The sequence below is a fragment of the Panthera pardus genome, unplaced genomic scaffold (assembly GCF_024362965.1).
Source record: "Panthera pardus isolate Hobbes unplaced genomic scaffold, ASM2436296v1 HiC_scaffold_6, whole genome shotgun sequence".
In the NCBI taxonomy this organism is placed as follows: Eukaryota; Metazoa; Chordata; class Mammalia; order Carnivora; family Felidae; genus Panthera; species Panthera pardus.
Genome location: NW_026526991.1, coordinates 40,284,765 through 40,308,758, shown reverse-complemented (window position 1 = coordinate 40,308,758; position 23,994 = coordinate 40,284,765). Strand labels below are relative to the sequence as shown.

General features: G+C 35.7%; 1 protein-coding gene across 6 annotated transcripts in view; it reads left to right on the top strand.

Moving 5' to 3' along the window:
- The window catches only part of NAV3 (neuron navigator 3), an 820,281-nt gene that overhangs the window by 775,765 nt on the left and 20,522 nt on the right, over nucleotides 1–23,994 (top strand). For 5 of the 6 annotated variants that reach the window (XM_053894885.1, XM_053894882.1, XM_053894887.1 and 2 more), the window contains 9 exons: nucleotides 4,071–4,192; nucleotides 5,200–5,220; nucleotides 5,906–6,078; nucleotides 7,711–7,864; nucleotides 9,069–9,243; nucleotides 13,930–14,027; nucleotides 16,780–16,875; nucleotides 17,145–17,313; nucleotides 18,570–18,805. In XM_053894885.1, coding sequence (XP_053750860.1) covers nucleotides 4,071–4,192; nucleotides 5,200–5,220; nucleotides 5,906–6,078; nucleotides 7,711–7,864; nucleotides 9,069–9,243; nucleotides 13,930–14,027; nucleotides 16,780–16,875; nucleotides 17,145–17,313; nucleotides 18,570–18,805 — 1,244 coding nt within the window. The remainder of the gene's footprint in view (nucleotides 1–4,070; nucleotides 4,193–5,199; nucleotides 5,221–5,905; nucleotides 6,079–7,710; nucleotides 7,865–9,068; nucleotides 9,244–13,929; nucleotides 14,028–16,779; nucleotides 16,876–17,144; nucleotides 17,314–18,569; nucleotides 18,806–23,994) is intronic. The other variant, XM_053894883.1, reaches the window with a different exon arrangement.

Here is a 23,994-nt window from a genome sequence, read left to right as displayed (position 1 = left end):
CACTAATGTGGGAGGGGTACATAAAATGAGTAAAATGATAACAGTTAATATTCAAATTGGTCAAGAAAGATTAAAAAATATTTTATAAGATTTAAAACTGACAAAAACAAATAATTATAAGTGTATATAGGATATTTATGTTTCTATAATATATATTCAGTGAACACAAACTGATTCTTACTATCTTGACCATTGGCATCACATACAGAAAATAAAGTCTGTTGGACTGTTTATGTATCTGTCCATGGGTCATTATGGTGATTGTATAAGCTATAAGCTATGAACTTACAGTCTGAAATCATATTGAGATTTGGTTTTCGAGAGCTTTACACATTTATGTCAGGTAAATTTGTAACATGTAGTCTTACAATATATATTTGGAGTGAGGCAACAGTTTCATAGACAGGTCAAGCTGAGACAAAATCACGTAATTAATGTAACTTTCTATTTTCTATGTGTTCATCCCATTTATTAACAGAGCCTGATAAATAATAGCAGTCTATAATAGAATAAATTTATTTATTCATGCACAAATGTTATCTGAGTAGCTGATATATAATAGTCGCTCTGTTAGATCTTGAAATACAAAGATAAAAAAACAAAGCCCCCTACTCTCAAGGACTCACAGTCCACTGCTACAAAAGGTTATAAATATATCTCTGTGTAAATTTAATGATATAGAGATACATATATATAACCATATATGAAAGGTAAAGTAATAGAAAATTTTACTTTTATTTTTCAAAATATACTTTTTTTAAGTCACTACCTCTGTATATAAACATAGAATAGTTTTTCCTTGAGATGTACCAAATACAATTTAACAAAACACGTAGTAAATTGCTATGAACAGTGAATACATTTTTAGGAATGTTAGGCAAACAGTTGTGCTGAATGAATAAGAATAATATTGCCCACAAGCACTTACTGATTGCCTACCATAAGTCATAGTGTGCACAAGGTCCTGGATATACAACGGTAAACAAAACAGATATAATCTTTGTCTCCATTAAACATTTACACTTGGGGCACCTGGATGGCTCCATCAGATGGGCGTCTGACTTCAGCTCAGGTCATGATCTCACTGTTTGTGAGTTTGAGCCCCACATCCGGCTCTCTGCTATCAGAGCAGAGTCTGCTTTGGATCCTGTTTCCCTCTCTCTCTGCCCCTACCCCACTCTCTCACGCACTCTCTCTCTCAAAAATAAACATTAAAAAAAATAAACCTTAAATCTTGTGGGAGAGCAGAAAATTAGCAATTGTTGTGATCATAGGTATAGCTGAATATGCATGGCAAAACAGTTATAAGTTAAAAAATGGACAAGAATTAGTGCTATAGAAAGTAAGGGTAGCAGGGAACCTACTAGAGGTGCATAGTCAGGAAAGGCCTTTCCCAGATAGCAACATTTAAGGGGAGATCCAAGGAACAATTATCAATGTATATGGCAAATATTGAAAGAGGAGTATTCCAGAAGAGTCTTGAGATAGAAAACAGACTATTGCCTTTATGGAGCTGATACAATGAGCAGAGGTAAAATAAGAAGAACCAGGTTAGAGAGACAATTACTGACCAGATTACTGAGGGACTTTTAGGCCATTTTTAAGAGTTGAAATATTTTCTTTCTTATTAAAATGGTAATCTACTAAAAAGTCTGAAGTAAGGGAGTGATGATGACATTTTCGTTTTAAAGATTTCTCTAGCTACTGTTTACAGAATGGTTTGAACTTGGACAGCTCTTCTTGCTGTAAAGCAGAGAAACGTTAGTAATAGCTTCAGCTGGGGCATCGGTGGTAAGAAGGGTGGGAAGTGGGAATGAATGGATGAACAAACACGTAACTGAAATACAGACTTTTAAAATAAGCTTCTCCGTTCGTTCATAAGGTTCACGTCCATTTGGTCAACCGTTCTTTTCCAAGCTCTGTAGTGTCACATGTACTGAATCAAATACTTACAAACACTAGCAAGAAATTGTTAGAGATGAATAAAATAAATTCCTTTCATTCCATGATATTACTGAAATTTGCTTTTCAGTATAATGAATTCGGTTCATAATAATTCAACAAGTATGTTTTATGCCCAGATTCTCTTTTTATTCTTTATTGGTGAATGCATTCATAACTGAAGATAAATAATACCTACAAGGACTACTTTTGACCTATGATTATAAGAATTTACCTATCTTCTCAAATTTTGAAGGTTAATCAAAGCCAAATACAATTTATTAATACTGGATATAATAAAAACTCTTGAGTACCTTAACATCCAGTACCATTGCTTTAGTTGTGAAAGTCAATTACTAGGAAAAAACCTAAAAAATAATGTATCTTGATCACAAAAGCTTATAGCCAAGCACAGCAGAAATGTAAAACACAAATAAGTACCAACCTATTCTTCTTTTCTTTATTCATACAACTTCTAGTATTAGTTGATTAAAAGATACTATAAATGCCTTAAGTTGTGACATTGGTAATGTTTGGGGCATGTAAACACATCATTATTTTTTAAAGCACTTTTAAGAGGCCACAATCTACAGAGTCTGAAAAATCGTTTTATTTTTGGCTCCTATAAAATTTGTTAGCATATTTAATATCTTAAGGGAAAAAGTTGAGGTATATGTTGATATATATGTATATGACTAAGGATGGAGATATGTATACATATATTACATGCCCACACACATGTTCACTGATTATATGTTTTAAAAGGAACCAGTTATAGTTCCATTGTCATGGGGCATTGTACTGTTAAGTACATCTGTCAACTGGAAAGCTTTGATTTTATACTATTGTTTCTATGGAAACTTTTTGAAAGCTATATAGTGATTTCTGACATAAGTTCTACTGAAATTTTTTGCTCGGCTAATCTGCGTTGATGCCAATTAAATATAATAATAGATTTGACCTTAAAGTAGACTGGGCCTTAAAAGTAATTTTATGAATTGGTAGTGTCTCCACTAACACTTAATATTAGTTCACTGTAAGCAGTAAGTAAAATTACTTATTTAACTCTCAGTAAAATGTCAATTTCAACAACTGTAAATTAATCTTATAGGCTGATTTTATGGAGTAAGTGGATATCTTCAAAATGTGAATAAATGCCAAAAGTTTTTTTTCCTCAAATCGTCTTGTGTGACTAGAGAAGCACTACATGCTTTGTAGAAGCACGGCAAGCCCGTATCACGTGGCAGTTAGCACGACAGACATTACAATCTGTCCAGGTCTCGGCTTGGCTCTGCTGTGTTTCAGCTCTGTAACTCTGGTCAAATGATTTTTAGTAATTAAACTCATTTCAACACTTTGCTTTAAGAATGAAATTAAATAATCCCAGGTCAGAGCCAACACAGAGTAAAAGCTAGGTTTCTTATTACCTGTGGTTATTATTACTGTCACCATTACTATTCCACGTCATGGGCAGGGATTATGATGCATTGTCTTAAATATGTGCTCCGTTTAGTGTATACATGTCATCTACCCAGATTCTCTCTTGAGCGTCTTCCCCCCACTGACTCTTTGACCTCAGTCAGGTTACTTCTTTGCACTTCAATTTCCTCATCTGTGAATTGAAGTGCTTAAATGACTTCCAAGGTTTGTTTTGGCTCTATCATGGTATGATTCTATGAAATGGAAAATTAATATACTTGGCTTCGGTAGCTGTATCCAAAGAACTAATATTAAAAAGACACAATTAATTCTCATGCAGTTATGAGTTTCCATTTACTCCATGGGAGTAATCATTTGGAATAAATCACTTGGAAGATCTGTTCGATCCAGGTATTCAGTGGAAATCAGTAGCATAGCATTTCATTTTTGGGTAAAAACTCGGGACTCATTAAACCACCAATGCTACAGACTTATATGAGATGTTCAATGAATCTTAATGAAGATAACGCATTTAATTAAAGCAAATAAGGTTGTATTTTATTACACTTAAAAACCAAAGCTGCCCTGAAACGATTTGCACAAAGCCATGTTGACTTTTATTAGCAGACTTCCTCTCAGGAAGCCTAATGGTCTTATTTGTTCCCAGTGAAAGTGTATGAGCTAATGTGATATTGTCTATCTGTTGCTAGATCTCCGTATCAGAAGACAACATTCCTCTGAAAGTGTTTCTAGTATCAACAGTGCCACAAGCCATTCCAGCATTGGTAGTGGTAATGATGCTGACTCCAAGAAAAAGAAAAAGAAAAACTGGGTAAGTAAGCCGTGGTCATTTCATCTCATTGAGAAGCATATTGTTGCACAATGAGTCAGGTTTTCGTTTTTGTTTTTGTTTTTGTTTTTTCCTTATGAGATTTAGAAATCTGTAGCGGTTTACAAAGACTGTCATTCAGGTAACTGGCCCCTTGAATGCTGGACTCGTCACCAAAATTAGGGTGGCATGGTGCTGAAGTCAGGACCAGGCTTGGGTTTGAATCCCCACTCTGCCACTTACTACTGGGATTGTAGGCAGGCTCCTTCACCCTTTGAGGGGGGCCTACATTTTTCTCATCTGTAACAATAGGATCATCAACACTGGCTTTATAGAGTTGTTGTAAGGAAAAATAAGATAACGTCTGCTAGTAAATGACAGGGCAGGGATTTATCGTGGAGGCGAGAAAGAAGGAGAGATGGTGGGAGTGGTGGCGGTGGTGGTGGTGGTGGTGGTGGTGGTGGTGATGGTGGGGCTGGGGGAAGAGGAGAAGAAATAGATTGTAAAAGTAGGGACAGAAGAAACCTTGACGGTCTTCGCACCTCTCACTTCCACGGGGCTTATAGTGTAAATAAAGCTTCGCCTCACGAGAAATGAACTACATGAGTGTCTGCTTTCTATCTTTTTTTACCAAAAGAATATAGCAGAAACAGAGAAATGCTTCAACAGAGCACTGCCTTACATTTGCTAGAGATTTAATTTATGATAGCACAAAGCATTTGCTAAAAAAACGGAGAAGATGCTATCACAGCAAAATGTTTAAAAACCACGAAGTAAAGGGTTTCTTTGAATGCCATGAAACAAAGGTCGATTTTTGAAAGAAGTACAACTCTTGATGAAATCCAAAACGTTAAACCATCAGAGGATTTTACTGGAGTGCCTACTATAAATAATGAAAGAAATATATATTTTTTTGTTTAAAAAAATGTTTATACAGGTAATATTTTAAAATACTGATCAGCCTTCCTTCCCTTGATTTGTAATTCCACACTCTTTCATGTTTCTGCAAGGTGAACTCTAGAGGAAGTGAGGTGAATATAAACCGTGGACAATTTGGCATGCATCTATAAAAAATACCCTACCTTGGCATGAATGCTATTCATTTTGGCAGTAGGCTTTTTATACCTTTTAAAAACAGATTACCTTGTATGTCTTTTCTTTGTGTCTTTTCATTTTAATCTCAAATTTTCAAGAGAAGAGGTAAAACCACTTTCTGAATAGCGCTGTAGGGGATACCAATTCTGGTTTTGAATAGTAGGGGAATTGAAAAATTTGAATAGAAAATCACAATTAATGAAGTGTTAGGTGAATTTGATTTCATTTTGCTTTTTAAGTTTATACTGTCAGCAGGACATGACTTGATTGTAGCGCTAAAGTGGCCATTTAAAACAAATTGCCTTGAAGAGAGAAGCATTGGGAGTGGAGATCCCTTCAAGGTACTTAGTTTTAAATGAGTGCTCTGACAGCCATGCCCTTGACCTTGCACTATTTGAAAAGCCTTCCGTGTTTGCGCTGCGCTGGATTAATATAAGAATAAGACAAACCACAAAACATGGTATCATTTTTTTCTAGAGATACCGTGCTGCAACTCTTAATCCTCTGCTTGTACATACTGACCCCAGGCAGTGGCTAGGATAGCATCTGCAAACTAACGCCCCAAAGCAAAATTTGCCAAGTGCAAATAGACAAGAAAGGTAATTTCTGTCCTCTTTGCAGCTGCGAAGCTCATTCAAACAAGCCTTTGGGAAGAAAAAGTCCACCAAGCCTCCTTCCTCACATTCGGACATTGAAGAGCTTACAGACTCATCCCTTCCAGCATCCCCTAAATTGCCCCATAATGCAGGTGACTGTGGGTCCGCGTCCATGAAGCCCTCACAATCCGCCTCAGCGTAAGTCACTCCGTCGGCAGGATGCTGAAGTATTTTTCGAAAGCAACTTCGGGCCAAGCCCGTGTTTGTGTTCTAAATGCAGTCCGGTTGTACTTTCACAGCGGCAACACCATCTGTGCCGATCGTTTTCAGATCTTCCTTAGAACTATGGACAGCATTTGTTTCTCCTTTGCTTTTCACATATTAGAACTGGCATGTTTTTGAAGTTCATGCTCCACTTTTATGAGTCATTTATTCTCACTTCTTTTCACTTGCGTTTGTCCGTGTATCTGTCTCACTGTGCATTCAATGCAGGTCACCCCTTGTCTGGCCACCAAAGAAACGGCAAAATGGCCCTGTGATCTACAAGCATAGATCCCGGTAAAATGGCGTGTGATGCATGAAATTTGCAAAGACCCAGATTCTAACCTAAGCAGCGTCTGCTTTTGCTCTTTCTAAAACCACTCACATGCATTTCAATGATAAAAACCTCTGTCTTTCTCTTTTTGAAGTCAAAGCTGTTTTCCTAAAACCAAGCTGTAATCCATTTGTCTTTAATTCCACGAGATAATCTAGCATAGCATTTTTATTGTTGCTATTTGTTGTTACAAGAATGAATGAAACCTTTGGATGTAGAACATGTACTCAGATGTGGTGATTCCTTGTTTTAGATACTATTTGAATCAAATTTTCTTGACTGTGACCAGCAGAGAACTCTCACGTAGCACAGAGCCACTAGTAGGACCATTTAAGACATTTGTAGATCCTAGATAATTCCATCACGTGTATAGGAAGGAGGAACATAACACTATCATTTTGGTAAGCAACAAACAAAGCAAAAATGTAGTCCTCGCATTTTAAATGGAAGAGAGATCAGTTAATATAAAACAAGTTCTTTCACCATATTTCCTGCAAAACTGCCCACAAGACAACAATAACAAAATAATAAGGAAATAATGTATATGACTTTTAGGTAGCCCTCGACTAGCCTGCTTGCATGGGTTGAAACCTGTGATTTAGCTTCATCAGTCCGATCTCCTAAATCAGCTGAGCCTACCAGGAGGGTTGTATAACCCTCCTCCATGAGTTAAATATCCAAAACTAATCTCTCTGATTTATTTTCTACAATATCTATATTGGATTTTCATGGTAACTTGAAGACAGTGTTGTGGCAAATAATGTTATTCTTTGGCGGTTTACAAAAAAAAAAAAAAAAAGAAAAAGAAATCAATGTTTTAAGACTATCATAACTGCTTTAAAAAAAGAATGTTTCATAAGCTGCAAATAGAGATTTAAGTCCCTTGAACAATGGTAGAATGAAATGGTGTCATACTATGACTCCACAGCCCCATGAATATGAGCAACAAGGGAATTTTGAAGATTACTTGGTATTCAGTAATAATGGATTGTTTTTAAAGTTCAGAAAATAGGAAGAAAGGATTAAAGGAAAAAGACAGCTACTGTTTTCAGTTTTGAACCTGTGAATGTGTTGCCGTTTGTAAAACTCTTTCTCCTTCTCTTTAGGTGTTGCTGGTAGCAAATAACTTCTGTAGCTGCTGGATAATATTGCAGCTCAGCCTTAAAAGAAGCACTGCTTTTCCGAATCCTCCGGCTTTCCCCTACCGCTGATTTTGTGTTTGTTTCCTTCTTCAGGATCTGTGAATGCACCGAGGCTGAGGCAGAGATAATTCTGCAGCTGAAGAGCGAGCTCAGAGAAAAGGAATTAAAATTAACAGATATCCGACTGGAGGCCCTCAGCTCTGCTCATCACCTTGACCAGATCCGGGAAGCCATGAACCGGATGCAGGTCAGTGCTGAAACACCTTCAAGGAACAAAGAGGAGAGATTTAAAATATTGTTTATTTTCCACTCTTGGTTATTATAAAAACACATCTCACTTTTAAACCCACTGTGGAAACACAGTGTGTTTATTCAGTCTTTGCACCTCATTTCTTAATACTGAATGGAGCATTTTGTCAAATCCAAAGCTGGAATGAGGAGTACAGACTGGCCAGTTGCCCTCAAGGGCCATTCAAGACACTTGTACTAGTGATTGGATTCACTTGAGGGCCGAGTTTTTAAAGGAACTACTACAACCCTTGTGTCTACACTTGTCCACGATTTGCCTTTGTGTTGGTTTTTTTCCGTTCTTTTGACATATGACTTTCAATTACTTTTACCTATTTTCTATTGGGGAAAAAACATAATGAGGAAACTACAGAAATTTAACACAAGCCTTCTAAATATGCAAAGTAACAGTGGTGTGGAAGGCCATCTGTAAAAGTAAAGCTTTTGTATTTTGGGGAAGCATCTGAAGGCTAATTTCAGAACCAGGCTGGGCTCAGACTAAGTTTTCATTTTATTATTGTAAACCGGTCATCACTCTGTACCACAGTTGACTGAAATAAGAAAAACTCATTGCTGAGCAGATTTATCTGCTACCATATGTATTCATCAAAAGGTTTTTGTTGTTTTTATGAGCTTAGTGCTCCATTTTGAAGGAACAACAACTTTTCAGATGTTGGCTGGAATTCTGCAGTAATGTTAAGTCACCTTATTGATACTGTTTCTGTTTTGCTCTGGTTGTCAACTCTACGTGAGTTCAGACTATTACAAATGACATTATTTACCTGTGAGATTTAACAATGCATTTAAAATGAGAAATTTTGCAAACTCTTCAAATATATGACTCTTAATTCAAATGGGACCAAGTCCTAGAAGACCCCTCAAATATATGATACATTCAAAAAATACTTATATAAATTCTAAGGGTTAGTGTGTCTATATTCATGAATACATGAATCTATGTATGTAAGAAACAGAGACTAGGTTGATAATTTACCTTCTTTGGAAGAAAATCCTGTTTTCATAATCTATATTTGTTTACTTAACATATCACCACATGCTTTATTTAATAAACAAAATAATTACCTCTGATGAAAGAGTTGGTGCCATTTTCTCACACAAACTGGCCGGATTTTGTTTTCCTGTATTTTCCGTCTTCACAACAGAATGAAATTGAAATACTGAAGGCTGAAAATGACCGCCTGAAGGCAGAAACTGGTCACGCAGCTAAGCCTGCTCGTCCACCGTCAGAGTCCTCAAGTAGTTCATCCTCCTCATCTTCACGCCAGTCACTAGGACTTTCTCTGAACAACCTGAATATCACAGAGTCCGTTACCTCAGGTAATTTTGTGCACACACCTGCCTGAATGAAATCATGCCTATGATTTCATGAGGGGAGAGGGGGCTGGCATTGGAGAATCGTGCCCACCGCTGTTCTTAAACTCACTCTCCTAAAAATGTTAGCACTCTGAATTCTCAGAAATAGTCCTTCTCCTAAAAATGTATTCTACTCTGTTATACTTTTAAAAGAATATGCTCTGTGAAAGAGTGACACACGTAAGACATATGGTTTTCATATCATTTTAAAAAATTACTTGTGCTTGAGAAATACTTCCTTGGTGATTACAAACACAATAAAGAAATGATATTCTCAGTGGTGATCGTTAGTATTTATGAATATAATGCTAATAATCCCACACAGTCGTACAGTATTTTAAGTGTACAAAGCCCATTTACGAGTGCATCAGGACCTATTCCTAAATTTGACCAGATGATCGTGCATGACGTTACCTGGAGAGAACATAATGCTAGTACATCACAGTTCTATTAAGTTTTCAACAAATGTAAAGAATTCACTGGATTCTGTTATTGTGTGCAGCGGTACTAATGATGGAACCAGGGTATAGTTTTACTTCATCTCAGATAGAATCATATGACATAATGTTGTCTTCGTATCTGATGAACTATCAGTTATAAAGTATATAGCAGTGAATCATTTTATGTACGTAAGATTTAGTTTAGGAAAGAGTTACATGAAGATCTGTGGTAATTGCAAAGCATAGCCACCAGATGACGCTTGGAAACCAATGATATGCATGTTCCTGGGTAACTTTGGATTCCATTATACAACTATATAGTTCTTCCCGGCTTGCCTTAAATTACACTAAAATAGAGATGAAGAAGAGAAACAGAGATACAGCATGCTGATATTGATGAAGATTTGTAATAAGTCGTACCTCTTCTAAAAAGTCAGAATGTTAATTCTGTTACATCTACTGTTCATAATGTAAAATGAAGGGCTTAAATATATAACTTGCTTTCTTCTTAGAAGAGGCAAGTGGCAACTAAAAGACAAGTAGGAACTCCCTGAAATTCAGGAAAACACTGTATATAACATTTGGCAGGTATTGGGGGAGGGAAATGAATTCTGAGACTAAGCATCAAGTAAAACCAATGTTAGTAGCCAAGAAGAAACAGAGAGAGGTTATAATTAAACGAACTTAAAAATCATTCAGCGGAATCAAACTATGGGACTGTGGTCGCAACTTGAATGTGTAAATTGTCTGTAAGGTGTCATCATCCACACTCTTCAAAAGATGCCAACAAAGAAAAAAAAATAAAAACTTTAAATGTATAGATTCTGGTGGCCCTGAGCAAAATCCTATATGTTGTCCGTGATGAGCCTAACAGAGAAGTGAAAGTAGGGTCCACAGCCAAAGGCAGTCAGCGTCTGTGTCCTCGCTGGACTCCTTAAGGAAAGACGAGCAAGGGCTGGTACCTTACACGATGGCTTAATGGCAGGATTTCACTGCTTGTTATGTGATATTGTTTTATCTCATGGAAATACAGTAAAGTTTAAAGGAGGCACAGTTAGTACTAAAGATAGTTTAGAAACAGAAGCCATGTAAAAATGAAACTAAAAATTCATGTCTAGGAAAAACTAACACTCATAACGATAAATATAAAATATAATAAATCAAATTTATAATCTCTGTATTCATCAGCCTGAAAATACTGATGTCCGTGAATCAGAATTTGGGGCAAATGTTTTGAGGGGGTTTCAAAGATGTACTTTTTAAGGATACATTTTATTTTTAGTTCTATATTATTTTATTTCTTTAATTGTTTTTCATTAGTGATAATTGTATCTGTATTAAAAAAAAACATTAAATCACATGACTAGGATACTGTTTTCATTGTCCTCACTCTTGTTTAGTGGATTCAGAATTGGAAATCAAAAATGCCTTTATGCTGTGGCTTTTTAACAAAAAAAAAATTTCTAGGCTTCATGATTAATTTTTTTAAAAAAGGAGAGAAGTAGGCAGGAGAGTGGATAATTGACAAACTTTCATTTCCTGAAATATAACTACACATTCCATACATCTAGTAAAGACATAAATTTGAAAAGACTTCATTTTTTTTGTCATAACTTCATTGGATTATAACCAAAATGGCAGATCTTTTTATTCTTCCTTAAAATATTGACAGAGAACCATAACTTATTTTCCATTAAGGAAACCCCACAGAGAACCCTTACCTCAAATTTGCTGGTTTTCATTTTTTTCTTGGAGTTGTTTCTTCAGGTGATCATCCTATCGATATGGTGAGGACAGGAGGGGACACGGAGTGAGTCAGGATGTACTCCTCCCACTGTGCGGAGAAGGGATTACAGTAAACACCTGCACAAAGTGAATAGTGGTTACAACAGCTGGCGGTATTAAACACTGGGGAGAAAGTGTTGTAAAAGCATTATCTCTTATGGTCTCAGTAACCCTATGAAGTAAGGGCTGTTTGAGCCCCGTTTTACAGATGAGGAAACCAACACTTAGGAAAGAAACTATAATGATTTGTTCAAGATCATGCAACTAGTAAGATGTAGAGTTAATATTTGAACCCAGGTCTGGATGAATCCAGCATCTGACCTTTTAACTCCCATACTCTTTTCCTTTAAGTAGCCGTATGAGAAGCCAAGGACAGTCATTCATTCATTTACTGGTAGACATGTACGTCACTGCCTTCAGGAAGAATTTCACAGTTCTGGCAGTTTTTAAGAGTGAGCATAAAGTGAAATGAGAAACATGCTCCCAGACAAACTTGGGCAGAGAAGTAGATCAGAAATCAGATTAAATACCTTGATGTGGAGTACTAGGCCACTCATGATCTGGCCCTTAGCTACCTCCACATCATTCCATACTAGTCCCCCCAACCCCTTGATCTCCACCCTCCTACCACCCAAACCCTTGAACACACATAGCTCTTTCATCAAGGGTTTTGCATTTGTTCTTGTTTTCTGGACCTCTTTTCCTTGGTCTTTACTTGCATAGCACTTCTCAGCCACCTGGTCTTATCTCCAAATAGCACCTCCCCATGGAAGCCTTCTAGGATGCCCTATCTGTGTAGAGCAGCCTCCCTTCAGTTACTCTATTTCACTGCCTCATGCCTTTATTTCTGGCACTTAACACATGCCAAAAGAGCAAGAAATTCATTTTCCTTCTCACCTTTTCACCTGAATGGGTATTCCTTCCCAATACCCAGCACAGTTCCTGGTATCTTTTAGGCTTAAGAAGTATTTTTGAATATTTATGAACATTTAGAACTAATTGAGCAAAGTACTAAAGAGATAGATAATTTGGTCATGGGATACCAGAAATTTACATGCATGCAGCCAACATAAGCCACTCTAAACTTCTAAGAAAAAGAGCAAGAAGATTAAATGACACTTAAAAAGGGTTTTATTTTTGACTGAGATAAGCAAAAAAGTAAGAGATTGTGAGGATGTTGATCTGGCAAAAGAATTGAATTTCCAGTAGGGAGATTGTCTTTGATATTTTAAAAATTTTTGGCAGAAATATCCATTTTCCTCAAAATCTGTGGATTTTTTTATTGTTATGATCTTAAGGCATTTTTTTTACTCTTTCCTTTGTGAAATGACATATTCTTAATTATTAAGATAATAGAACCATTCTATTTTCAAAAACTATTTGATTAAATTATTGTTTCTCTGCGAGTACATTCACATCCCTTCTCTCTATAAATTTAGTCACAGTAATTGACTCCCCTTGTCACCAGGCTCATGTGCTCTTTAGCACGTAACTGAGTTCCTTTTTGCACAAAGCACTATCTTCATATTAAACATGGCTCTATAATAACATTATCGTCAAAGCCATATTAAGTGTGGCTCTATAATAACACATATGTGGGATAGTTGACATTAATAATTATCCAAATTGGATGTTAATCTCATATGGTATAGTTTAAAAATTAATCCTCAATTATATTTAAAGGCTGGTGCTTGCAGGTTAGCTAGCTTTATCAGGCTTCTGTAAGTCTTAGCTGATTACTAGAAATACTGTTTTGGTTTTAAAACCATAAGCATAAAGGGTACAGGAGAGTGATAATTAATATACTTCTATAGGGAAGTATAATGCTGTGGTTGAAATTCAGTAACAGTACCTAATAATTACAGATATAAGGTAAGCAGTAATATAGCTGGATATATGCCAAATGCTTGGCAATAATTTTAGTTGACACGCAATCTCAGCACCTTAGCTTTCATAAATTACGTGGGTATTGAGCTTGGATATTTTAGGTTGGATAGAAAAACCAAATGGCTTTTCAGTGTGTCACAGTTGCAATGATGGTAACTGAATATTACCCAGGTATTTCTCAGACGTGTGTGCAATAGGAAAAGAAACCCTTCATTTCCCCATCTGAGGGCAATGGCCCAGCATGTGAGTGAAGATCTTTGGAAGCAGAAATAAATTCTTAGACTGAACCTTCAGCCCAACCACAGTAATTCATCTTCTTGAAAGCTGAGATTTTTCAAACCAGTTAGGCTAGAATGGGAAGCAAAAAGGCCATATATTCCTACTGAAAGATATAAAACTGAGGGAGAAAAAATGAGGGAGAAAACAATGATAGTAAACAATTCCAAGCTAATGTGACTCTATTGTGTGTGTGTGTGTGTGTGTGTGTGTGTGCGCGCGTGCGTGCGCGTGTTTACTTACTTCTTTGAAAATTTGGTAGATATTTTGCTCGACGATGCTGGTGATACAACTGGACACAAAGATGGCCGCAGTGTGAAAATTATAGTCTCCATAAGCAAGGGCTACGGCCGAGCAAAGGTATGTTTTTAATCTTAAATTCTAAATATTCCTAAAGGATGAACATGACCATGAATCAAATGTATCTTATATTGGATATTTGTCCTGGTAAATATGCTATCAGCAGTGTGTATCTTGTCATTCACTTAATATGTCATAAAAGCATGAAAGTTAGGGACTCAAAAGAAATTACATCATTATATAGGTAGAAATATGTCTCGATATCTCATGTTCATTCACTGATAACAATAGTGATTGTCAACCACTCTCATTTCTATAGCTTCAGAAAAGAATCATCATTTTCTTTGACATAAACATCTTGTCTAACATTCTTTTGGTGTCATCTGTAAAATACAGGGGATATTTATGATGTGTAGTAACACGTTACCAGGGTTGTCAATATAGTTTTTGTACAAAGAAGAGACTATATGCTAGATGAATATTCTAGACACTAGAAAGATGTATTTACTGAACTTAAAAATTCTATTGATGCTACCTATGTGTCATTTATAAGCAAAGTCTTAGAAGATAAGGCAAATATTTTAATTTTTCTGGAATCAATTATTGCTATCAAATTGACAATGTCCTTGTGACTCAAGTCTTTTTTGAAAACTATAAATATTATTTCAAGTTGAGTTTGTAGTCAAGTGGCCAAGAATACAAATCTGCAAATATCTGAATTTGTTCCCATCAAACAGAAAAACAGAAAAGTCCTTTGGAATTTTAAAATAGTTGAAATATTGAAGTTAAAAAAGTAAGATAGCACTTGTGAATTTTTACACTGAGAAAATATTCCAAGAATTCCAATGCCATAAACTTTCTTCTTGAGCTGTAGATTTTTGCTTGATTTTCCCAAGTGGGTCTTCATGTGAAAGATTCTAATAGTCTCAGTGAAGCTTAAGCTATCTCTAATTTGAAAGCAGCTACTTACAAAGCATTGTATGAACACATTTGTTTTGACTGGGTTATAATACTACTAGAAAGCAAGTTTTCTATTTTAACATAATTCTAAAAGGCAATGTTTTTGAACATTGAAAGGAATTGTTTTAGTTTTCTTGGGCTGCCATAACAAAATACCATAGACTGGCTGTATTACAGATCAAAAATTTATTTTCACACCATGGTAAAGTGTAAGACCAAGGGGCTAGCTAATTTGGTTTCTAGTGAGGACTCTTTTGCATTGCAGATAGCCATCTCTCAATATGTCTTCACATGTCTTTTCCTCAGTGTGTGTACTTGGGGAGAGGGAAAGTTGGGTGTCTCCCTCTCCCCACCCCCTGCCACTTATGAGGTCACTAATGCCATCATGAGAGCACCATTCTACTGACTTAACCTGATTACCTCCTAATGGCTTCATTTCCAAATATCACACAGGATTGTGTCTTTAACATGTGGATTTGGGAAAGACACAAACACTCAGTCCATAAGAGTAGTAAAAAAAAAAAAAAAAATCACAATGGTTTGTTGTGAATTTCTTAACCTTTTCTGAAAAAGGTATTGACTTCTAACTTGGATTATATCTAAATAATGGTAATAATCATTTACCCTTATAGAGGCAAATGTTATAGATGAAGAAATCAAGGCTTCTTGATGAGATGGCTAGGTGACTTACCTAAAGTCACATTTCTTAAGTGAGGTGGTAGATATTGTGCATTGTAGAATCCTTATCTTCTAATATCTGATTCAGTTGTTATTCTACCACCTGTTGAGGATAATACAGTCAGTGACTAGAACCAAGATTGTAACATAGCAACTAGCTAATTATATCTACTGAAGTCATGATCACTATTTTATGTAACCATTTCCAGTCATCATAAAAGAGGCTCCACTCAGACTATAAATCTCGAATTGTTTATTTGTCCAATATATGTAAAAAGTCCTCAAAATCCCATCCCACAAAAAAAGATAATAGGGGCGCCTGGGTGGCTCATTTAATTGAGTGTCCGACTTAGGCTCAGGTCACGATCTCACTGTCTGTGAGTTTGAGCCCCGCATCAGGCTCTGTGCTGACAGCTCAGAGCCCGGAGCCTGCTTCGGATTCTGCGTCTCCCTCTCTCTCTGCCCCTCCCCTGCTCGTGTTCTGTCTCTCTCTCTCTGTCAAAAATAAATACACATTAAAAATTTTTTTTCGAAAGAAGATACTAAATTTGGGACCATTCTTTGCTTGATAAAATGGCTCCTGTAGGATTCCCTGACATGTTCTTGTAGTAAATTTTTTGATAAATTCAAAGTGGAAACTGTTTTGTAAATATGTGAAGGCCATGCTACTGTGGATAACTTAGTTTTAAAAGGTGGATTTGATATCATCTAAATCAATACATGAAAACAACCTGAATTTTAGACTTAACAAAGATCAGGCCACAAAATTAGTAGGAGGAAGTTGTAGGTCTCATATGAAATAGTTCTCTTGCCTCTCGATCACCATTTCCCTTCTACCAAGCTGCATCTACTCAAGAATGCACCCGCTGCATTAAAGCAAAAGACTATTTTCCCTATTACCAAACAGGTCATGAATTAGTTTTCCATACCACTTCATCTCATCTCTTTCTTTCTTGTTTTTGTTACTATTGATGTTACTTTGTTTGTTTGTTTAGTTAGTTTGTTGGGGTGGGTTTTATTTTATATAATATACCATGCAGGTCTGTTACAATAAGACCTATAGGCTTAATAAACATTTTAGTCCTTAGTAGTAGTACATTAATATGTTTTAGTAGGAAATGTAGTAATAAGACATATGACTGGGTTTTATTGGGTTCTATTTGTTCTTATTTAGGATCAGAAGTCTCAGGCCTATTTGATAGGATCCATTGGTGTTAGTGGAAAAACCAAGTGGGATGTCTTAGATGGTGTAATCAGACGTCTCTTTAAGGTAAGTTGTACAAAATTTCCTGATACTAAGTTTCACATATGTTTTATTTTACATGCTTTCCTTAGCTTTAATAACGTGGACTTTGCTTTTCCTACCTCCCTTTCAAATAGTAAGGAAAGCTTTCTCGTTGTGCTGTGTGATATTAATAATTCTTTTATTGCCCATTTCAAAAATCTTGACAGCTAGCTTCATATCCCCAGGAGTTTTGTATTTGTAGTAGATGAGTTGAATCTCTGTTTTGACTTCCTTTTTTGTGTGTATCATTTTAGGAATATGTGTTCCGAATTGATACATCCACTAGCCTTGGTCTGAGCTCGGACTGCATTGCTAGCTACTGTATAGGAGATTTAATTAGATCCCATAGCCTAGAAGTGCCTGAACTGCTGCCTTGTGGATATCTTGTTGGAGATAATAACGTCATTACTGTGAACCTGAAAGGTAAAAAGAAAAATGAAAAGAAAAACACAACTGTATCTTTTAGCCAACGTTTCTTTCTCCTTTCTTTCTTTCTTTCTTTCTTTCTTTCTTTCTTTCTTTCTTTCTTTCTTTCTTTCTTTCTTCCTCTTTGTTTGCAATTTCACTTCAAGTTTCCGTTACTTGAAAGCTCTCTTAACCACATCAATGGTTTTAATATGAAATGAGACACACTTATTTTTAAAACACTAAAGTCTTACTAAAACACTAAAACCCTACTAAAAACACCAAAATTGAAGTAAATGAAATTCTTTGAGTTCTGGGATGTGAAATTTTGAAGATTCTCTAAGACTCAAGAAGAGGAATGTGATGAGGGAATTTCAAATTTCTAGGTTTTCTCCAGTACCATTTTTCATTTAGGGAGGATTCAAAGAATTCATTGCATATCCCAAAGTAATATATTCATCACTGTATCTTTGATTTTAAAATATGTGTGTGTACCCAATAAATACCCACTGGGGATAGAGAATAGATGTTAAGAATCGGGGATGAGAAATTCTGTTTGCTTTGGATGATGTGATTAATTATAGGCAAGTGGAATATCTAAAGTATACTTGTCTCCATAATTCCTTGCTCATATATGTTAAAGAGCCAGAGCACATCTACATAAACTGGATTAATAGAGGAATTTGCCAATATTTGATTTTGTGATTAAGGTGCTTGGGTTAGTAAAAGGAGATACTGTTGCTCTGCTTCTTAATTCCTTGCCAAATATCACAATTTCTATTCTTCAAAAGCTTAAGTGGTTGTACAGCTAGGATTTGTAAGGAGAGATAGGAGAAAACAAAGAGAAGGGAAAAATAGAAAGAAAAGGGAAGAATGTACACATATGCTTTAATATTTACATTTATTCTTAACAAAATTATCACCTTCAAAGGCAAGGAAAATATTATGATAGAAATGATAGTAATTCTTCCATTTCTGTCTGGAAACCTACTTGGGAAATATGAAGTAGACAATAGAGCTAAGCCTGAACCAAAGGAAACAGCTAACTTTCTGTTGGATGTTCACTCTGCCTTATTACTGATGTGTTTGTTTGTTTGTTTATTGGGGGGGGGGGGCTAAAATGGCAGCACATGGTTGTGAGATAGAAATATCAAGGAAAGAATTTTACAAGGCCTGCATCCCTAAAACTAATAACTCTGTTGTCAGCACTGTATTTTAAATCCCAGCTTATGTAGAACAATAAGGCATGCTATTCCCTTTGTTTCTTCCTTCAGGGGTAGAAGAAAACAGTTTGGACAGTTTTGTTTTTGATACACTGATTCCTAAACCAATTACCCAAAGGTACTTTAACTTGTTGATGGAGCATCACAGAATTATACTCTCGGGACCTAGTGGTACTGGAAAGACCTATTTAGCAAACAAACTTGCTGAGTATGTAATAACCAAATCTGGAAGGAAAAAAACAGAGGATGCAATTGCCATTTTTAATGTGGACCACAAGTCAAGTAAGGTAAGTCACAAACTCCTAAGAGAACTGTCATTGCTTACTTATGGATTTAAGTGTCTTAAGCAATTAAGCTATAAGATTGTGTGAGACCCATTACCCAATTTGAACATGGAAACATATCTATCTCTGACTAAAACTGAAATCTAATGGATGACGTAACCCTGTTTCATGAATTTGAGCAAGACTGATATTCAGTAGCATTCACTTATCAGGCAGCTTTACAAGCATTGGGAATATACAGAAGAAAATGATGGTCTCTATTGTCCGATTTCTCTTAGACATCCATTTAAGAGGTGTTGGAGTAGAAAGAGATCCATGCAGAGTTCTATAGAAGCAAGAGGGAAGAATAACTCTTCTGTAAGAATTTGAGCTTTATAAAAAGTTAACTTGACCTGGATCTTAACAAATAGGTGGGAATAAACTGGGGTATTATAACAAAGGGGATATGGGTATGATTAGAATAGTCTAAGCAGAAATTCTGGGAACAGCAATTTGCTTACATTATATTTCTATTAGAATTTCTGCTTAGGAACCTTAGGAAATTGAACGATATTTCATGTTGCCATCAACTAAGTTCTAATGTACCATAATAATCAGCTTGAACACTCTCAGCTATTAAATAGGCATGAGGAAGCTATAAAACCTAGCCTGTAATTTCATATATTATGAATAGAATAAGGAATCCTAAATGGAAAATTGTTAATGTCTAACATATTCCTGACATTATAATATTTTTGCCTGTAATAATTAATTACTTCCTCAATCAATTTAACCTAAGCATCTCTTAGGAAACTGTATCTGTTATAAGCAATAACGTGATGGAATCCACATGATATTGGGTCATGTTATTTTTCCAAAGATAGCCTGGTTAGATGATCCAAACTGACCCAGTCTCTCAGAAGTTTCAGACCTACAAATTTTCAGAAATAAACACATGAAAGCAACCCAAACCCATTGGATTCTTGAAATAAACCAGACGTATAGCTTAGTAAACAAAACATTCTTAATGGTATGAATAGCTATGTACTAACAAACTGGACAACCTAGGAGAAATGGAAAAGCTTTTAGAAATATAGAACTTGCTACAACTGAACCAGGAAGAAACGGCAAATCTGAATAGACCAATTACTAGTAAAGAGATTGAATCAATCATCAAAAATCTCCCAAAGAAGAAAAGCTCAGGACCAGATGACTTCACATGTGAATTTTATCAATCATTTAGAGAACACCAATTCAAACTCTGCTGAAAATCTGAAGATGAGGGAACATTCCAGAACTCATTCTATGAGGCCAGCATTATCCTGATACCAAAACTAGAAAATGACACCACTAGAAAAGAAAACTACAGGCAATATCCCTGATGAATATAAACGTAAAAATTCTCAATAAAAATACTGGCAAACCAGGGGCGCCTGGATGGCTCATTCAGCTGAGTGTCCAGCTCTTGGTTTCAGCTCAGGTCATGATCTCACAATTTATGAGTTCGAGCCTCCTGTCGGGCTCTGCACTGACAGTGCAGAGCCTGCCTGGAATTATCTTTCTCTCCCTCTCTCTCTGCCTCTCCCCTTTTTTCTCTCTCTCACAAAATAAATAAATAAACTTAAAAAAATACTAGCAAATCAAATTCAGTAGCACCTTAAAAGGATTATTCACCATGATCCAATGGGATTTACACCTAGGATACAAAGATAGTTCAGCATATAGAAATTAATTAATGTGATGTGTCACATTCATAGAATGAAAGAGAATAGATCATATGATCATCTCAATAGATGCAAAGAAAGCATATGACAAAGTACAACATCCATTCATGATAAAAACTTTTAACAAATTAGGCATCAAAGAAAAACATCTTAACATGATAAAGGCCATACAGACAAGCCAATGGTTACCCTCATACTCAGTGGTAAAATTTGAAAGCTTTTCCTTTAAGATCAGGACCAAGACAAAGATGCCCACCCTCATCACTTCTATTTAACATAGTACGAGATATCCTAGCTAGAACAATTAGGCAAAAAAAGAAGGGGAAGAATAAAAGGTGTCAGAATTGGAAAGGAAGAAGTAAAATCATCTCTGTGTGCAGGTGACATTTTATATATAGAAAATCCTAAAGACACACAAAAAAACTGTTAGATCTAATCAATGAATTTAGTGGTTGCAAGATATAAAATTCACACACAGAAATCCGTTATGTTTCTATATGCCAACAATGGATTTTTGGAAAAAGAAATAAAGAAGTTGATCTCATTTATATTAGCATCAAAAACAATAAAATACTTAGAAATAACTTTAAGGAGATAAAATATCTCTGCTCTGAGAACTACAATGCATTGATGAAAGAAATTGAAGAAGACACAAATAAATGGATAGGTATCTCATGTTCATGGATTAGAAGAATTAGTATTATTAAGGTATCAATAGTAGCATAAGCCATTATAGATTCAATGTAATCTCTATCAAGATTCGAATGCATTTTTTATAGAAGTCAAAAAAAAAAACCCACTCATGAAATGTATATGGAACCACAAAAGACTCTGAATAGCCAAAGAAATCCTGAGAAAGAAAAACAAAGCAGGAGCCATCACACTTCCTAATTTCATCTCTACTCTATAGTCATTAAAACAGTATGGAACTGGCACAGCAACAGACATGTAGAATTGACAGACACAATGAAACAGAATCAAAAGCCTGAAAATAAATCCAAGCATATACCATTATCTAATGCTGGATAAGGGAACCAAGAATACTCAATGGAGAAAAGACAGTTTCTGCAGTAAATGGTGCTGGGATAATTAGATATTCACATGCAAAAGAATGAAACTGGGCACATATTTACATTACTCACAAAATTAACTTGCAGTGCATTAAAGATATAAAAGTAAGACCTGAAACCATGAAACTCCTGGAAGAAAACATAGAAATAAAGCTCCTTAACATGGATCTTGATAATGATTTTTTGGTTAAGACACCTAAAGTACAACCAACAAAATAAAAAATAAACAAGTGGCAATATATCAAGCTCAAAACGTCTGTACAGCAAAAGAAACAAAGTGAAAAGGCAACCTATAGAATGGGAGAAAATGTTTACAAACCACCTATATCTGATAAGGGCTTAATATCCAAAATATGGAAAAAACTCATACAACTCAATAGCAACAAAACATTTGACCCAATTAAAAAGAGGACAAGGGACCCGAATGGATATTCTCCATAAAAGGTATACAAAAGGCCAACAGGTACATGAAAAGATGCCCAATATCACTAACCGCTAGGGAAATGAAAATTAAAACCACAAAAAGGTATCACCTCATGCCTGTTAGAATGGACATCATCAGAAAGACAAGACGTGATAAATACTAGTGTGGAAGTAGAGAAAAGGGAACCCTTGTACACTCTTGGTGGGATTGTTAATTGGTATAGTCACTATGGAAAATAGTACAGAGGATCCTCAAAAAGTTAAAAATACTGCCATATGATCCAGCAGCTCCACTTCTGGGAATATATGCAAAGGAAATGAAAACACCAACTCAGAAACGTATCTGCACCTTCCCATGTCCATAGCAGCATTATTTACAATAGCCAAGACATGGAAACAACTCAAATGTCCATGGAAGGATAGATGGATTTAAAAAATGGTATATTTGATGGAATTCTAATAATATAATGGAATATTATTCATCCATAAAAAAATGAAGAAATCCTACCATTTGCTACAACATAGATGGGCCCTGAAGTCACTATGCTAAGTGAAATAAGTCAGAGAAAGACAAATATGTATGATCTCACTTATATGTGGAATTTCAAAACAAAACAAAAAAATTACCTGAGGTAGAGTATGGAGAGATGGAAATTGTAGGAAAATGGTTAAAAGGTAAAAACTTCCACTTACAGGGTAAATAAATACTAGTGTTGTTATATACAACATGATGACCACAGCTAACCCCTGCTGTATGGTATATAGGAGAATTGTTAATGGAGTAAATTCTAAGAATTCTCATCACAAGAAAAATTTTGTTCTTTTTTTCTTTTCTTTTTATCAGATCTATCTGAGAAGGTGGATGTTAGCTGAACCTGTTGTAATCATTTTACAATATGTATAAACCAAAACATCATGCTATTCATCTTAAACTTATACAGTGATGTATGTTAATTCTTTCTCAACAAAAATGTTCTTAACGGAGTAGTTTTTTAAGTCCCTATCACTGACCACCTGTGGAATATAGAGCAGATTGCTGAATTTCCTTTGCCATGGTTTTCCCAACTGTTATATGGTCATGGCAAAAGCTAAGTGTCTGTGTGTCTGTGTGTGTGTGAGAGAAAAAGGGAGAGAAAGAGGGGAGCAAGGAGAGAGAGAGTGGAGGGGAGGGAGAGAGGGGGTAAGGGAGAAAAGGATTGAGAGAGCAGGGGAGGGACAAAAGGAAGAAGAGAGAGAAATAACAGTACAGGTAGCAAACACAATCAGTATAAGGGTTGCCTGCAGTTATTAATTATATAATTAATGTAAATAGCTTTCAATAAATATTTCTTTCACAAGTACAGACCCATACAGACACCAGCCCCCAAACACACACATAGACCTTTGTTGAAAATTATCTTGTATGTACTTTTCACAGAGAACAGTGATGTACATAAAACATGCTGGGATCTCTTAAAGTTAAATAAACGTTATAGCACATGAATTCTGAATATTTCCTTGGAACTCAGCACCATTCGAATTGCGGTTGAACCACCCATTTTCATTTCAACTAAGGAGAGACATGTAATCTGCGGCAGAATATTTGGCCCTTCTCTCAGCAGAAGTAGGAAGAGCTCAGTTGTTTGTTTGCTCCAGTCTACGTTTTTAATGCTTCCTGTGAATCTTGGGTCTCCTCAGAACTTTACTTAAAAAGCATTTACCACCAGTATTTTTCTTTTCAGCCAGAATGATGAAAGGATTATGTCCCTTAGCCATCTTCAGTGTGTTCTCTGGATTTCCCCCAAATCCGGATAGAACTGGATAGAACTCTTGAGTTGTGATAGAACTCTTGAGTTGTGATAGAACTCTTGAGAAGTTTCTTTATGAAAGGCAAACAAACAAACAAATAGTTGTAAAAGGAGAAGAACAGAGTTATGACAAGTTACAAGTTCTTTTGATAAAATTGCGGATCACTTAAAATCAAGTTTTTAATCAACTGGAGTGATTTGGGCTTCAT